Raw genomic sequence first — 18,211 nt, 5'->3', positions numbered from 1 at the left:
CTAGCATGTAAGGACTAAGGATCACATTTCTTAAGAGATTTCTTTTTTTCTGTCCCTAACAGTCAGTTCAAGCTTTTATGCTTTAGGACATTGAGATCCTCATATGAAATACCTGCAACTATGGCACTTTCAGATGCTTTAAAGTAGTATTATGCTAACAATTAGAAGTGGCAATGCTTAGAAGGTAGACAAGCAAGGCATGAGTTAGCTCCAGGGGCTCTGGTTACAGCACTGGCACAGCTGCACACTCTGACCTTAAGGTAGGGACTGAAGTACTAGAAGCAGTTTACCTCTCAAGGACTTGCCTACAGTTACACCTTTTTCTGGTCTCTTCTAAGACCCCTACTACTGCTCAAATCCTTTTAACATAGAGAAGGCAAGAACAAGAGTATTATCCTCAGCAGCATATTAGCCACACCTCTCTCTCATTCAGTAATATCAAAGTATAATGTAAAATAATGAAAGTACTCCCATTTCTACCCCACTGGCTATATACTTACTATAAGTATCACATAGTATAGTTGCTAAAGTCAGTATTCAAGTCATGAAAGCTCCTCATATTTTGGCAGTTCTTTCAAATACAAGAACATTGGTGTGATGTGTTGTGCCTCTAGTGACCACAGCATCACTCACTACGAGGTGAAGACACAGCTGTCAAAGGGGAGAGTTTTAAAGCAAAATGTTGGAAAGCAAGGAGAGAAGAAAAATGGCTATTACAGCAAGTACTCCAGAAATTTTAGTCAGCAACCAGGCAAACAGAATTTACCTGAACATCTAACACAAAATATCTGGTACTGCATGCTCATTGCAGGTGAGATAATGCACTATATGAACATAAAACTCTTAATGCTTTCAGAAGACTGAAATTCAGTTTCAGAAGCATCAGCTCTCAATTCTTTAAGACCAGTGATGTGACAGCATAAAACTGTAAATTCTCAGCAAGTGCATACAGGCAATTAACCTCTGCCTAACAGCTACCATCTTTCACTCTCATATCTTGCAGCCTACAAATAATTTTGACAAGCTGATCCTTACAAAGCTTCAAGTAGCAAAGGATGAAGCTGCTTTTTGAGCATTTTGCTCAAAACGAGGGCGAATTTGTTATTTTCCACGATTTTCAGACATACACCCTAATTACTGTATTTCAAACTGCTCACAAAATTGGACCTCCTACTTAAGTTTCCAAACATTAAAAGCCTGAAGTGATTTGAAAGCCAAGAGAAGACAAGAGTCGGGCTTTTAAGGAGAACAACCAAGTTATTCAAGGACAGCCATCTTCAGCATACCATTAACAATCTTGCATATTAAAGCTGGTTGCTATAAAGCCATCACAGATCAAATCTTCTCTTTATACATGCTGCTGATTAACTGTTGAAGAGGAACTGCATTTACCTTCTTCTAATGTGCAGGCCCTGCAGTGTCTAGAAACTACCCATAACTTTCATCTGTATCTGTTAGAGGCTATCAGGGTGATTCTTTGATCCCAGGACAACAGGCAAACATTAGAATTTACATTTCTCCTTATGTATCTTATAATTGACTGTTGTCTCCCTTCTATGGGCCACTTGTCCCACTAACCTCACATTCCACCATTTCCCAGTAACTCTGTACATGTGACCAGCAGGAAATCTCCTAAGCCCCAGCCACACAAATCCACTGGAAGCCTGCAGTAACACTCTAGAACCCTAAAACCAGGGCAGGGCCCTAGGCAATGCCATTCTGACATGCAGCAGTAATCTGTGTGCTGAGAAGTAACTGATAATGATTATTTTCATTCAACAAGCTATTTTGAACCCACTATACTCTTTCTACTCTCCCTGAATACATTCAGTAAGTTCTGACATTCCCTTTTCCCTTTTCTGTCACCACAGAACTCATCAGTGGCAGTATCACAATTATATTAAGGGAGCTTTTGAAGTTGTTTTGTTCGGTTTTGCCATATAATATTTGTATGGAAACAAGTGGTAAAGCCAAATTTCAGTCTTGGATCTACATTATTACCTGGATTTACCCTTGCACACCAAAAGAATTCAGCTGCTGGCTCCTAAACCTGGTAAGTGGAGCACACTGCCCCAGGAGCCTGACGTTAGCAATCAGAGCTTTGGCACCCGGCATTACACACCTTAAGTAGAGGCATGGCAGCTTGGCAGCGTGCAGTTTTTGTGTTCTTCAGGAAATGAGATTCATCCTGAAACAAAAATGCATGAAAGCAAAGTCAGTAGATCCATGGTCCAAATGCAGGTTACAGAACAAATTTCCAGTATTCTCAGCTATCTTGTATTACAGGCCTTTCATTCAGGATATTTCAGGCATTGGGATAGTCACATCAAATTCTAAACAAAAAGACAGGATGCAGAGTAGCAGGCTTCCTGTACTCAAACCTGCAGCTGCAAGCAAACAGAACAAAAATCAAACCTTGCAGGCATGAATCATAAATGAATACCAAAAAACATTGAGCAGAGAGGGCTGAAGAGGAAGGAGAAAGAGGAGTATTTCATAACTGATACTCATTTGCCCCTATGTTTCTTTTAAATGCAGCAAACATAGGAGGCCTATGTAGTGCCAGTTCCCTTAATAAGGGGTTAATGCAAATAGTAAGGCAAAAAGAAATCTAATTAAGATCCAACTGTTCTGCTGATAGGGCTCACCAGGTGGGTAATAGTCTCCTACTTCAGACATCACCCTCAAATGGGCTTCACTTCTACTGCTATAGTAAGGCAGAACTTAAGGCACAAAAAGCAATCGGCACCCTCCAAGGGTATATTCTCATCTTTCCACGTGGGCACAAACAAGCATGCAAAGACAAGGCAACTGCTTAGCCTCTCAGGCACAGCCTTCTCCCTCCTAAATAACAAATAAGCTACATTAATTTTCCCAGCCACCAGAAGAAGACTGGAAGAAAAAGCAGGAAAGCTCAGCAAGCAGTAGGACTACTCTCATCTGTAAAAACCTACAAAGGGTCCAAATGTAAACATACTAACACACAAAAAGAACATCCACCAGTTCAGTGCTGGTTAAAAGTTCCAAGGCAAAGTTCTGGGCCTACAAGATTAATAATCTGCATTTCCACCTTGACAGAATGTTTACTCAGTGTGTAGGAGAAAAAATATAAAAATTAAAGAGTAGCTTGGTCTCCAAAGAACTCCATCTATTGCCACATTCCATCTGATGCTGAGAAACAAAAAGATTATGTTCCAATTGCCATGATCTTTGAGCAGGTGTATATGTGTGCTGAAAACTAGACTGAGAACATCAAATACTCATAGTAAGCTACATAGACACTTTTGCTCTCTATTGATCCAAGCTGGATTTGAAACACTAGATGTTTTGAATTTTTAGTAACTGAAATCCAGAAAAATGCCATTTACTGTGGCTCTGTAAAAAGATAAAAACTGGAACTTGAAGTAATTTACAAAAGAAACTATTCAAGTGATCAAAGAAGGCTTAATGCAGATTGTCAGTGGAACACAAGCTTAGAGAGATTTTCTTGATACTTTACCCACATGCTTGATGTTGAAAGGTTATATGGTTTACTGGATAAACACTAACACCACCCTGAAGTCCAAGACTTAAGAAGATACAATTCCAAGACTACTGTATTGACACACCACATTAAACACTTTTCTCTCCAGCAGAGGACATGACCAAGCACAATGAAATCAGAGAGGCACCATAACCAGTGAAAGTGAAAACACAGCCTTAGGAATCCCAAAGGAATTAAACTCTACTAGTTATTTCAAAAGATTTCAGAGAAACCTCATGCTTGTACTAATGAAGACACAATTACAAGATACTTTCATTCCTAAATAAGGCCCAGTTCCCACTTCCTTGCTGTACAAAGGCTACCCCATTTGCAGCATAGAATTAACTTGAAAAATTTAATTCACCACTTACAACAATAACTACTTGGAATGTGCTCTTAAGTTGCTTGTCCATCCTGCTGAGGAGATCAAAACTGATGATGTTGATAAGGCTTCCTGTTAGGTTGTCTTTCCCACTCACTATGACATTGGTGCTTCCTGGACTCAAGGATGGAAGCCATCTGTGAAATGCCTGGAGGAAGAGGAAAGAAATTAATTGCATTCTAGTGCTTATCTTCTTTGTCAAGATTCCAAAGCACTACACAGAACTTCCTCGTGAATACTTAGAACATGGACCCACCCCATCCACCATCAGGCATCACTTCAGAGTACAGTAAGGGTAAGCAGCCTTCCCATGGCAAGCTCCCTGGTAATGGGAACATCAAGAAGAGAACCCAGGCTACAAGGCAACATCTACTTTACACAGCAAGGAAAGCTCAAACCCTATTCCTTCTTAATGGGAAAAAAAAACAACCCAACAGACAAACAAAAGAAAACCAGACCAACCCCAGTAATACTCCAAAACAGCAAACAAAACCCTGATCTTTAGTGGAAATGTACACAACCTCCTGAGAAAGGTACCTGATATGCTCAGAGCCAGAGAATACCATAACCACTGCTTACAGGAAAATTTAGTTTTCCCACTCAACAGGAAACTAAGGTTGTGAAACACAGACTTCTAAGCAGTAAACATCTATCATCTATAGCAATGTTTATGGTGAAGTATAACTCATGCAGATGAACAAAACTCTTCCTCTACCTCCTCTTCTTATAAAGTCCACCAAAAAAACCCAAAACCAAAAAAACAAAACAAAATTAAAAGATCAAGTTGACAACACACCAGCTGCTCTATGACAGCAGCTGAAATTCATGTGGTAATTGTCATTCAATCAACCTCCTGAAATGCTCCACACACCAGAGCAAGATATCCTCCCCCAGACCCATCTGTTAGCCAGACCACCCACCATTTCCCTTGTAATTCTGTCCCCAGTGACACCAAGCTCTCTGCAACATTTGAGTTCTGCTGATGTTGCTCTGCAAAAAACTGTCTGGGCCCATCAGGATCTGGTCCCTACAGAAATGTAACCAAATGGTGATGAGAAATGGCATCTCTGTCTCTAGGAACTTTGCCTGTTGAGATCCCCCAAACACAATCATTCCACTGTTCAGCGACTTCATGCAGCAGGCAGGAGAAGTTAAATGTGAGCTTCTCACATTTCTCAGTATGTGAGAAAGTAACAATTAACTATCCTTCACTTACTGAAAGCACCACAACTAAAATGAGCAAACATGCAGGCAAGGTTAGATACCAACCAAAAAAGTATGTGCTTGACATCATGTCAAAATTTAAGACAAAGGTAGCAACAAAAGGAAAGCACCTGGAAACTCCTACTGTACTGCCCTCTCCTTTTATAAAGGGTATGTGACTAATTTACACCATAAAATTAATCCTGAATTTTTCACAGGATGCTGACCTCAGTCCACAAGAAGTGCTATGAAACGAACCTGTTAATTAAGTTTCAATGCTGAATTCCAAATGCACGTGGGTACAACTCTTCTGACCCAAGAGTACCTTGTTCCTTCCCACCAGCTTCCTATGGCACCTTGACTATAAAGTCAGTGTATGACTGAGCACAGAAAGCCAAAATGGAACACTGATATCAGTAAGATGAAGAAAATTTCTGCCAGTTTGGTTCCAGAGACACAACAAAAGCTTCTATCATTACAGTAAAACACATCTGTACAAGAATAAACTGAGTAGATTACAGACTATAATAAAATTCACCATCTGAATTTCTGAAACACATTTTTCTTACATCTGCATCTACCACATACTCAAAAACCAACCAGATCTCTAAAGCAAATGTCCTAACAAAACATCTCCCACAGGAGCCTCCTGGGCAGCTGGGAGTAGGAGAGGGAAGAAATCAATCACTCAAATTAATAAAAAATAAAACAACCAAAAAAAACCCAGACAAAAATGCCTCATATTTCTTAAAACTCCTGAAGCAGAATGTTTATTTGCAAAAGGTTTATTTGCAGTTGTCCAATATCAGGTTAGGTGTTTTCCCACAGGTTTATAGACCTTGAGATTTCAAGTATGATGAGCATCACTCCCTTTTTCAGTAAACAACTTTATTTTCTTCTCACCCTGCATTTTGTTGCACTACTGGATATTAAAACCCAGACCAAGATGCTCTAACAACCTGGTTATAGCACAAAACCAGCAAATCCAAATCAATACTTTTCTCATCAATGCCATATTCTAGGAAAAGCTAAACTCCCACCTCCTCCTTCTGTGGAAAAAAATTACTGACCTAAAAGCTCTGGCTCATCTTTTTCTCCCACAGTGAAAATTTCACTAGCCAATGGCAACCCAACAGCCTCAGTGTACAAACTATGGCAGTGATTTATTTCCAGACATATTTCTCAACCACACAAACTTTCTTAGGCTTTGACCTATATTAATAAAGGACTCAGAAGAGTCTGCAGCACACACTGCACAGGTTAAAAGACATACTATGACAGACACTTAATGATGATGATAATGGAGCCTTTTGAACAGAGTGGAGAATCCCAGCACCTGGGCCTCCATTCCAGCCAAGGAACTGGCAAATACTGCTATGATGGGCTCCAATACAAGACAATTGCTTGAATGTAACTATTATCTTTGACACTGATGAGTAAAATGCCCCCTTGGAGCCAACTAACTTGCTGGAACAAAGTTAACAAGAGGGTCAGAGGACACACACTTTCACTAGTTGTCCCTCTTCCCAACAAATCAGATGGACTACAAAAAGAAAATCAGCCAATAAAAAAATAATTAGGCATATATCATACAGTTAGTGCCAAGCAATTTCCCACTATCAAGCTTCTAATCAGCGCAATTTTTTGCTTGCTTTAATACACTTAGAAGTTTAACTTTTGCAAAGCACAGTACAGTCTAACCATCACACAGGCTCTTTACCGACCCCGTGCACATGCCCAAGCTCACAGTACCTCTGCCCATGTAAACCTCACGGAAGAAGGAGTGACCACCAGCAAGGGCCATTCCTGCTGGTAATAGGCAGCAATGCAGATGGCCTGGATGGTCTTGCCCAGGCCCATGTCATCTGCGAGGAGCAAACGTCCATCTCTGGAAATTGCAAAACTGGGGAAAATAGAGGGGGAAAGAGAAGTCAAGAAATGAGTTACTATCTGGCAGTCAAGATGGGCACAAGTCATGACTGAGCCTCTAATGTGGATCACCTGGAAGTGATCTGGGTTCTTCAGGAAACCTGGATTTTCTCCCTTAGTCTTCATACAAGGGAGCAACTCTCACAAATCTCTCAAAGCTTGGAAGCTTCTGAACAGAGTGGTTCATCCTAGTCCTTAGAGATTTTGATTTCATATGAGAAGTAGTGTCAAGACCTTACAATTATTTAAAGCACATTCTTTCCATGATATTACTCAGATTGTGTTCCAGAGTTCATTCTGGCTGAGCTAAGAAAATATTACTGAAAACAATAGCAATTTAAGACCATTAAGTACAGACTGTCCTGGACTGCATATTGAAATAAACAACTAATGATCATATATGATGGGGACAGCAACATTTGTATTTTTATCTGTACATATAATTAGTAATTTTAAATCTTTTAAGGCTTGGGTTCCATTTCCTGGTCCCGTCCCATGCGTATTTAATACTCAAAAAACAACAACAGAAGAGATGCACTTGGGAAAAAACCAATTACCTTACAAAATAAAAATCATATGACAATTATGTGCATACTGAATCACAAGAAGAAGATCAGAGATGTATCATTTGAACAATTTTTTAGACTAACAAAATACTACTTTCCACCTGACTCATGATGAATTTTATCTAGAAATAAAACAAATGTCACTCAAAAAATAATAAAAAATAAATTTAAAAAAAAATAAATTCAAACAAACCATACTATACCAAACAATCAAAACCCCAAAGGTACAGAGTATAATAGACCCAGACTCTAGAGAAATGCAGAACCCTCCATGGACAAGAAGGCAACCTGGGCACCAATATAAACTACACAATTCTAGACAAGGACCAGCGCTTAACAGCATGCGAAAAGGACATACTTCACACCTTCCCGCTGAAAGGGCATGAGGCTTGTCACAATTTTGGAGTCCACTACTGAAAGGTCAGCATCAGGAATGTCTGTCTGTGATGGAGATCTCTGGAGTTGAGCAGCAAAGGTCTTAATTACTGCTTCAGGCAGTGGCTCCACTTCTACAGATACGAGGCTCAGTAACACTTTCACTGCAAAGAACAGAGCAGTTTATTATCTGAAGGGACAGCACACACAAGTTCCATTATGGATCTCAGGACACAACCCTCAACCTCGGCAAAAGTATTATTTCCTATCCTGAAACAGTTCACACAAATCATGGCACCATGCACAGGTGTTAGCCTGGCCTCTTCCCTAAAGTCTATTTCAGAACCACATGATGATTCACATCTCCTCCCCTTAGACTTGGTTATAAAAAAACTGAAACTCTGATGCCATCATTCAGAGATGATTGCTACTAATACAGCTGGAGCTGGATTATTCATACTGAGGGCAGCTTAGGGCACACTTTACTCAGAAATGAAAGTACAGATTTGAACAAAGGAGCTCCTGAAGCCTAAAAAGCAGGGGCATCTTTATCTTGACCTTGGGATTCCGTACCTCTAAGGTTTCCACTGTACCAAAGCCATCACAAGTGACCCAAGACAGTTACCTAAATAATATAATTCGTCTTCAGTTTTGAAAACTCTCTTCTCCTCCTGTTTCTTGAATTCACACAGTTGGGTTCTGCCTCCAGTTTACCACATTGGGTAAGAAAACAGGAAGCACCTCAAGACAGAGAAACACCTCTTGAACCACTATCAGCAGCACTCTGACAGCCATCCTTCAGGACCAACAGCACCTCCCTGCTCAGCTGGCGGCCACTGCTGTTCTCCTGGACAGAAGCAGCTTACAGGACAGAACCAGCTCACAGGCAGCTACTTCAGTTCCTCAATACTGTTCCTTCATCCATGAAGCCTCACAACTTTAACTTCCCATTTGAACTAAAGGGATCCCCAGCATCCATTATGCCAAGACCTTGGAGCCTTCATCTTTTCAACCCATTCATCATAACAATCACAGCATCTAGCCAATTTTCCTCCTGGACAACGTTATTTTAATCCCCTCCAGCAGCCTCTCTATCCCATCCCCTCAAAAGTAAGTGTTTCTTTTTAATCCAACGGTTAATTTCTAAGAAAATAAACATTGGTTTTAAACACACAGTGAGCTATGACCAGGAAAACTTATTTAATAATTTTTGTCCAGTGACTATGAAATCAAAGATACCTCTACACTAGGAACACTAGGAACAAATGCAGGTGCACAGATTTTTATTGCAGGAAACAACTTCTTTTTTCTTTAGTAGCTGGTTTGTATATAAAGTCCAGAAGACAAAAAAAATTTGCTTGGAAAAACAACTAAAATAAGAACTCACTAAACCAGCAGTAAATGCACCAGAATTCAATTAGGTATTTTTGTTTCAGTTGTCTCTGAGAGGAAAACAGCAGGATGGACCCCTGCCATATAAAGGGAGAAAGCAATTCCAAGAAATATACATATGAAAAGATTCCCATTTGTGGTTGGGCAATGACCAAACTTTTAAAACTCTCCAGTTTAATTTATTCTTCTTCAATAGCAGGAACTCTCTCCACCCAAAGAACAGCACAAGCTTGTTATTACACTCACAGACCGAGCTATGTGTTAGCATAATTGCTACAATTTGCTCACTGATAATTCTGTTGCTATTGTTCTGTACATGAGCTGGGAGAGTGATTAAGATATATCTGCCACCAGCATGATTCATCCAAGAGACAGTTTTTAGTGAAGTGACCTTTATATAAAGATGACTGAGCAACTAGGAAAAGAGACATTAACCTCTACAAACAGTTCCCAGCTAACAGATCTCTCTGCTGGAAATGGCAACCAGCCTTTCTAAATTATCTTTTTTTTTTAATTTTGATGTTGGCAAATGAACAGGCAACAAAGCAAATGCTGTTCCTCTAAAAGGCACGTGCTGGAATCCTCAAATGCCCTCGCAAATTACACTCTGCAAGATTCATGGATTTCTTTTTTCCTTTCCTCAAATCTTTGGGATTCTGAATACCTCATGTAACGTGTACAACTGCCAGCCAGCATGACCGAGCCCGTGACAGACTAGGAGGTGACGTGTCTGCTATGACTGCCTGGCACATGCTACAGGATCAGGCCCTTGGCATGTACAAGAGGCCTTTTGACCAAATTGTGAGCGATTATCATCACTCACCAAAATTAGCAGTGTCAACATTCCAACCCTGCAGTTTCCTAACAGTCTCCTCCAAGGCACTCTCACTTGTTTTCAAGACCCGGCCTTCCTACATAGCCGCACCACATGGCTTTCAGCCCTACAACCATTACTAATGTTATTAACACATGCATCATAGAAGCATGCACTTACTCAATTATTAAACATACTCTGGTATCCCATGGAAGCAGGAGCCCATGCTGGAAAAAAACTGCTCTGAGAAACAGCATTTCAGCTCTCACACTTCCTAAGGATGTGCATGGAGCAGCTGCTTTATTATCCTTCTGAAACTTACCCCAACCAAATTCCACAGCCACAAACACTCACATGAGCACCAAAGCAAACACAGCATGCCGACTGGGATGATAAATAATAGTTATAATACTTAGGACTTGTGTAATGCTATTCATCTCAAAACACTCTAGAAGCTTAACTAAACATAAAAACCTGAGAAGCAGATGTGCTAGAAGCATGCTGCAGAGATTGGATTATTCTGCAAAGTTCCATGCATTAAAAAAAAAACAACACACCAAAACAGTTCTGCATTTCAGTTCAGTAAGTCACAGTTTCAGCAGCATTACACAGAGGCATATAGGCAAAAGTCAACAGACAGAAACTGATGCACAGGAAGTTCTCCCTCACTGGAGAAACACAGTTACTCACTTAGTTTGGGGTAATCCTCCAGCAGGAAATTCCACTTTCTGGTATTCATATCTGCAATAGTTACAACAAACACTATCTTAAGTCTCTTAAAAAAAAAAAAGACTGAATTCTCTGTCCATAAGAACATGTCTATCTACCTATATCCTCTGCATTTCAGAACCATTTTAAAATAATTGTTACCTTGATCAAAATCAATTCTCCTCTGTTTGTTGTCATGTTAAGCAAAGAGTTTGGAGAAGATTTAGAAGTATGACCAAACATCTGGAAGTGGTAGTATCACCAGAGCAAGCCAAGATCAGCTCTCCTAATGAACTCATCTGCTCAAGGATTTTGGCAACCACTTTCTCTTCACCGCAAGAAGGGATGAAGAATATGTGCAAAGTTTCTATTTGTGAGCCAACAAACTCTGACTTCAGTCAGTAAAACACTCACTTTGAGTTGTGCCTCCATACCCAAGAGTCAAGGTGCTCAGGAGGCTACAGGAGGAAATTAATCAATTCATCAATATCCAAAATGTAACATCAATGCCAGATCTATCTGGCAGGCTTATCCCTGGGTAGCATCTGTGTACAACATCTAGGGAAGGAAGCATGAATTCAGAGTCAGGTGAAGACACAATGAACCAGGTGGGGCCCTGCCCAAAGAACTAGAGCTCCAGAATTTCTTCTCCATGCTGTCACTCACCTTCTGTGACACTGTGCATGTCACCTCATCACCCTGTGTCTCATTTGCCAAAGTACAAGTGGAAAAAAAATTGTATTTACCGTTGAAATCTGAATGCAAACATAAAAGTGCTCTACAAACTTGCCCTGAAAACATTGGTAAAACTCCCGGTAAATTAAATCTGCTCAGGCAATTGCAGCCACTGTACACCACAGTAAAGCAGAAGTAAGAGAATGTTCAGCTGCATTTGATAATAAAGAGAAAACTTTGCATGGTCTCCATACTGCTGGCAAATTATCAGCACAACCGACCTCATTTACAGTAAATGTAAATGTAAATGTCGAGATCTGAAATATCACCTTGGCTAACAGGCCCAGAAGAGGACATGTTCTGCCAGGGGATAAAGTGCTGGACATGAATACATGAACCACAGGACCTTTTAAAATCTTCACCAAAGCACATTCTCTTATGCTCTTTCAGAGGGATGTACTCTCACAACCTCTCTTCTATGAAGCAAGAGCAGCCCCAACAAGGTCCTTATTAGAAAGCAGGCACAGCAGGAGACTCACCATAATTTCTGGAATCCATCTGTTTGAACACTCCAATCACTTCTGCAGAATACCCAATATCGACCTCAAATCGTAAGCGAGAGGTAAGCACACACTTCCCTTTGACAAGGGCTGAGGGTTTCTTCCAGTTCTTACACATCTTCAAGAGGGATTTCATATCTACCCCACTGCCAACAAAATGAGAGCCTGATGCTGACCCAACCGCATTTTCTCTGTCCAGTGGTGCCAGAATTACGGATGAAAGTTTATTTGCTGCTTCCACTAGGAACAAAAGCATAGCGATATAGAAAAGAATTAATAACAAAGAACATACCCAAGTTTAAAAGGAATGATGATTCCCTGCTTTCATTCATAGAGACAAAGAATAGAGAAAGCAATGGAGAAGCAGGTTGGTGGGATTCTCCACAGAGAACACAGCAGGGGCAAAGAGAACATGCGATAGTAAGAGAACAAGGGCCTGTCCAGCATTGTGATTGCACTAAGCTCCCTCTCTGTCAGTAATCCTAAAATGTGGCTCCCTAGGCCAGGACAAGCAATCTGCAGAAGCACATTTAGCAGTAAATTGCACAAAGCCGTACAGTGCTTTCACTCAGAAAATCACAGGGACAGGGCCATGGTGATCAATAGCATGTGTCTGAAAAGATGGGAAGGTGCTTCTGTAAACAGCAAAGGAGAAAGATTTAAAAATATCTGCCTCCTGCCTCATGTCAATGTCTGATTGGTAATAAATCTAGGAGGAAGGCTGTGTATTCACAATGCTGTAGGAAGGAATCTAGTCCAAATTCCTAAATCTCTTTTGTTACAAGTTAAGTTCATTACCCTTTATTCCATGTCTTACAGTTAGACTTGCACTTCCACCCAGCCATCTGCACTCCTGTCTTACCCATCACCAGCAATCACTTCTGTCACAATGCCAGGGCGTGGAGAGAGGAGGGACACAGCATTTTACAGATGTTAGCCCAAGAACACAGCTATCCACAGTAATAAATATGCCATTTATCCCCATGTCTCTCTGCCAATCTATACCCATGTGTTATCTTTATTATTACAACTGAACTGTGATGGTTAAGGAATGGGAATACTATTTCTTATACTTATTACAGCACCAAAGTAGTGAAGTTTGTCCCCAAGCCTCCACCTCACAGGTATTACAGTAACACAAAGATTCATACACATCTCCAGAGTCCATTAGACTCAAAAGCAGAGGACCATTAAAGCACACTCTGCCTCCAAGTACTTGTGGAAGGCAACTTCACCTCTCTGGGAGTGGGAGCTGTTTAGAATAAACCCAGGTGAATCCAGGCCTTTGAGCATTGAGCTGCACATCTTGATCCACTCCGCTTCTTTTTAAGTAGCCCAGAAAACTGATACACAACAAAAAAGTGCAAACTTTAGGTTCAGTGGTCAAGGTGAAAATGGAGAAAGAAATTCAGACAACGTCTTCCTTATCAATTAATAAATAAAGTATTTGGGTATCATCCAACCTTATTTTAAACTAAGTGACTTCCTGAATAAATACAAGCATTTGAGATTTCTACTACAAATAAAAAGTTTAAGAGCTCTCACTGAAAATAGTTTTTAAATTAGAGAGATTGGAAACCACCAATTTAGACCTTCTCCTCCCAATGCATCTAGCAAAAAATTTTAGATGCTACTGATTTAGCATTGTATAGTTAGAGGTCACCTCTACAATTAAAACTGAAAGAAGTTAGGGGGGGGAAAAAAGTATATTTTACTCCTTTATTTCCGCATTTGTTTCTAGGCTTGACTGCTTGTTTAATTTATAGTACAAAGGAAAAACAGGTGATACAAGACCACATTATTCAGGAAAATTAACTTACAAGTAGGAACTTTAAAAATAATTGTCTTACACTTTCACTTTTACATTTTCAAGGCCCTTTTAACTTAGTTCTCTTTTCTCAGGCTATTTTCCCCAATTTCACAGGCCAATGTCAGTCACATACTGTCTTCACTTGTAAAAAGGAATTTCCACAGTGTACTCATATATTTCATAGCTTTAAAGAAAAATGCTTGATTTCTAAAAACCATTCTCTTCATTTGCAAGCTCCTTGGTACAGAGACTCTGCTCTCATTTGTACTTGATACACTTCAAGCAACCCAACAGCATTTAAATTATAAATGTGTAGCAACCCACATGGGAAGCTAAAACGCCAGCACTCAACTGTGGTTTTTTAAAGTGCTCAACACAGGCCTAATTCTGTTTCCACTGAAATCAATAGTGATTTATCACTCACTTCAATAGTGTGCTTTTGAAAAGCCTACCTGAAGTGTTTGCCTCTATAATCTCTCAATCTTTCCAGAATAAGGTGACAGGAGAGGAAAAAAAAGATAAACCCGCCCTTGTTATACCAAAATAAAGGCAAATTCATTTTCAGTCTCACTCAAAACCCTGGAAAACTACCCTTTATCATCTTCTGACACACAATATTAAAAATGAAGTGTTTATATAAGAGCTATTTAAAAATAAAATACATAAATGTACACAGAAATTAAGCATTAGCCACAGGAACACATTCAGTTCTCAAAACAAATTCAAAACAAGTACCAGCACAGCAAATTAGTTTTCCTATGATCTTGTTGGCTGCTGAAAAATTTAGTCGTAGATAAAGTGTAACCTGTGCTTGGTATTTAGACTACATGAAAAATCAAATTATTTCTTATCAACTACGAAGTATCAGAAAAATTTTGTGAGCCAGATGCCTAAAAGATGGGCATTATATTTAAGTAGCACTACTTTTATTACTCAAGACACTAACAAAGCTAAGCAATAACTGTGGAAAGCAGGGGAAGGAGGGGGTGTCAAGATTCAGCTTGTTTTTTATCATTCAACATTTACTTACAGACACTGCTGTAATCTTCCATGCTGAAATTCCATTTTTTCATAGCAGGATCTAAAGTAGGGCAAGAGTAATAGGGCAGAATATGAATCATTTGGGGCAGAAAAAAAGTGGTGGTGTGAAATGCTCATGCAAGGTAAAAGTATTCAATCTACTCATGCAAACTTTTTGCCACACATCTGAAAAACAGTTATGCCCAAGTTTACAGCTACATGACAGTGGAAAAAGCCATGGGGAATATCAATACTAAGATAAGAATGCAACAGCCATTCAGAGGGATCAGCAACACATGAGGGAAAACAAAAATAGAATATAATAAACAAAGGTAGGGGTAAAAGATCAGAAAAAAGACAAAAGGGGGAGATTCCACTGCTCTCTGCAACCCAGGAAACAGAATCAGTTCATAACTCTGAACTATAGCTGAAGTGACCTATTTTCACATCCCAATTTATGAATAACTTTGTTTCCTTCACTGCCAAAAAACTCAGACCAGCTGCCTCCACTAAACTTCTCAGAGCACTCTTCATAAAGCAAGGCCTCTGACTTCTTTTCTACTTCCAAGCTCAAGCTATTTATGTCTAGAATTTCTATCCAATTTAATCTGTATTTACTTCTTTTAATCTGTATTTACTTCTTTAATCCCCCATTAATACCACATATTCCACCCCAGCATTAGGTACACTGGTAAGAGCAAGTAGCAACTACAATTTCAGCAGATGCCAAAACTTTAACACAATTTAAAACAGAGATAACAGCAAACAAACAATTCTTACCATAGGCTTTGCTTGGTACCCTCTTAAACACAGCAATAAGTTCAGCATTATACCCTATTTCAACCTGGAATCGGTCTTCCCCATATTTCACACATTTTCCTTTTGTAACATTATTTGCTTTCTTGTGAGAGGCAGCTTCAAAGGTAGAGCCCACACCAGCAGAGTTGGTCAGCTTCTGCATCCTACCACTGGCCTGAGAGAGAAAACCTCCCCCTGTTCTTTCTGTCGGTGTGTTTATGTTTATTAGCATTTCTGAATCACTCAGGGCGGTGCTGCTTGGTGGTGAAACATATTTAATGGCAGGTTTGTTCTGAGTTTGTAAATCTTTACTGCTGTCAGGGTGCCCGTTATCAATCAATCTTGGATGAGGTGGTCCTGTGGGCTTTTTGAAAGCTGGGTAGCATTTGGGCTGCTGGAATGTTCCATGATTAATTAAAGTGTGTTGTCTATGTTCCTGACTACCAGCATCCAAGTAATGTTTATGGGAATAACTCAGTGAATTCGGGATCATTGCAGGGAGCTGCTTAAGGCCACTTGCTTGCTCCGAGTCCTCTGAACAACTCTTTTGCTGCTCTCTGTGTGAGCCAGCCATCTGTTGGTTTGCTGTATAATGGTTATAGCCTTTCTGGAGACAGCTTTTCTGCTCCACAGGCGTGTTTGGATTCTGTTGGTGCTGGCTGGTGAACCCGACATGATTGCTTTCTTCCTTCGAGTTTTCCGGATTGCCCAGACTCTGCTGTTTCTCTGGAGGTGCAGCGATGCCCACGTGCTCAGCTCTCTGTGCTGCCAGCCTCTCTGCTCTCCTAGCCAAAGCTAGCCGGCGGTTCTCTTCGATCCTTTTCTTTTGCTCCTCTGTAAGGCCTGCTGACATCTTCAACAACTCCAACAACAAATCTGTGCCAAAACTACACTGGTAATTAATCACAGAGGTACTTGCTTCTTTAGAGGAAGGGAGGCCAGTCTACATAAAAAAAAAAAACAACAAAAAATTATTAATGTATTGATAACTTAGTATTATTAGTGATTGAGTACTGTAACTGATCCTACACAAATCTAGTTGCACAGCAAAGCTGTCACACCAATGCTGAGCCATTATCAGCAAGTAGATGGTGACAGACACTGATGAGGTCTTGCATGCCAGCCCTGCATAGATAAAACATATGGGAAAAGGAGAAAACTTCTATTCCACTATAGTTCTGACTATTCTTCTCTGCAATTCCCAGCAGAACTAATAAAATAGCAAAGCACTGGGACACCCCACACTGCAGAGCCAGCCATACAAAAGCACATGCAAGCAAAGGATTACAAACATCACTGCACAGTCTTTGGTGGATGTCTTATTTTGGGTACCTATTAGGAAAGATGGGATGATGCCCATTTTCCCTGTTCACCTTCGGTTCCCGCTTATCTCCTAAAGCGTGGCAGATACATACATGCTGAACCCCACAGGACAGAACCAGCTCCTCCTGAGAAACCTCCACTCACAGGTCAGGGGCCTTCAAATAGAAGCGAGGACCGGGCTCCCCTGACATCTCCCAGCAGCCCGCCTCGCTCCATGCGCTCGCCGCCCCATGTCCTGCGGGATGCCCGCCCTCTCCGTTCCTCACCTCCCTGCGGGCGGTGGGGTTCACCCTCTGCCCCCTCCTCTCCCATGAGCCGGGCAGGCTACCGTCCCAAACGCTTCCGAGGTCCCGGCCCACCCTGTCCCTCGGGCCCCCCCGCCACCATCTGCCAGCTCCGGGGTCCCGGAGGTCAGGCCCTGTTCCCCGTCTGCCCCGGGGGCTCTGCCGCCCGCTCACCGCCGGCGGGCACGGCCCGGAGCGCCGCCGGGGAACTACAGCGCCCAGCAGGCCCTGCGCTACCGCCCGGTGGCACGGGGCGGCCGGGAGTGCATAGCACGCCGAGAGATAGGCGGGGCGCGCAGGCCGCTGGGAAATGTAGTCTTCCGGTCGCGGCGCCATCTCGAGGCGCTGGGGTTGAGGCATTCCTTGGGAGCCAGGGCCCCAGACTCCCGGGCCACCCGCTCAGGCCCCGTACGGCTTGCGGGCATTCTGCTGCCGGCCCTAGGCTGAAGCCTTGCCCCAGCAGCACCCAGCCCTGTACGGCCGGGGGTGTACGGACACCCTCGCTGGCTGCCCCGGTGTGTGGGTCCGGCACGCCAGTGTGTGCTGTTCCTGAATGGTGACTGAGAGGGGAGTGAACAGTGGAGCTGACGTGGGAGAAGGGGCGATGGCACTTGTCAGCCGTGGGGAAGGAGTCTGACCCCGGGGGTTAGGAGCAGCAGCAGCTGGCAGTGGTGCAAGGCTGTTCTGTCATTTTTGAATATTGGTGGTAGGTTGGAAAAGACTTCTGAAATCCTGTCCAACCTATAACCAAACACCACCTTGTCAGCCACACCATGGCACTGAGTGCCACGTCCAGTCTTTCCTCAAACACCTCCAGGGATTGTGACTCCACCACATCCTCGTGCAGCC

General features: G+C 41.6%; 1 protein-coding gene across 6 annotated transcripts in view; it reads right to left on the bottom strand.

The window, feature by feature from the left end:
* Positions 1–17,607, bottom strand: part of SMARCAL1 (SWI/SNF related, matrix associated, actin dependent regulator of chromatin, subfamily a like 1) — a 35,646-nt gene extending 18,039 nt beyond the window's left edge. The window contains exons 1-9 of one of the 6 annotated variants that reach the window (XM_058840168.1): positions 17,537–17,607; positions 15,738–16,698; positions 14,968–15,018; positions 12,107–12,367; positions 10,875–10,925; positions 7,962–8,142; positions 6,861–7,011; positions 3,895–4,053; positions 2,123–2,188 (exon numbers count right to left, since the gene is read on the bottom strand). In XM_058840168.1, the coding sequence (XP_058696151.1) occupies positions 2,123–2,188; positions 3,895–4,053; positions 6,861–7,011; positions 7,962–8,142; positions 10,875–10,925; positions 12,107–12,367; positions 14,968–15,018; positions 15,738–16,608 (1,791 nt within the window). In that variant the 5' untranslated portion in view covers positions 16,609–16,698; positions 17,537–17,607. Of the gene's footprint in view, positions 1–2,122; positions 2,189–3,894; positions 4,054–6,860; positions 7,012–7,961; positions 8,143–10,874; positions 10,926–12,106; positions 12,368–14,967; positions 15,019–15,737; positions 16,699–17,087; positions 17,322–17,344 lie in introns of those variants that run through there. The other 5 variants (XM_058840170.1, XM_058840165.1, XM_058840169.1 and 2 more) reach the window with 5 other exon arrangements.
* Between the last annotated feature and the right edge of the window lie 604 nt (positions 17,608–18,211).

The sequence above is a fragment of the Poecile atricapillus genome, chromosome 5 (genome assembly GCF_030490865.1).
Source record: "Poecile atricapillus isolate bPoeAtr1 chromosome 5, bPoeAtr1.hap1, whole genome shotgun sequence".
Classification (NCBI taxonomy): Eukaryota; Metazoa; Chordata; class Aves; order Passeriformes; family Paridae; genus Poecile; species Poecile atricapillus.
This window is presented reverse-complemented; position numbering and strand designations above follow the sequence as displayed.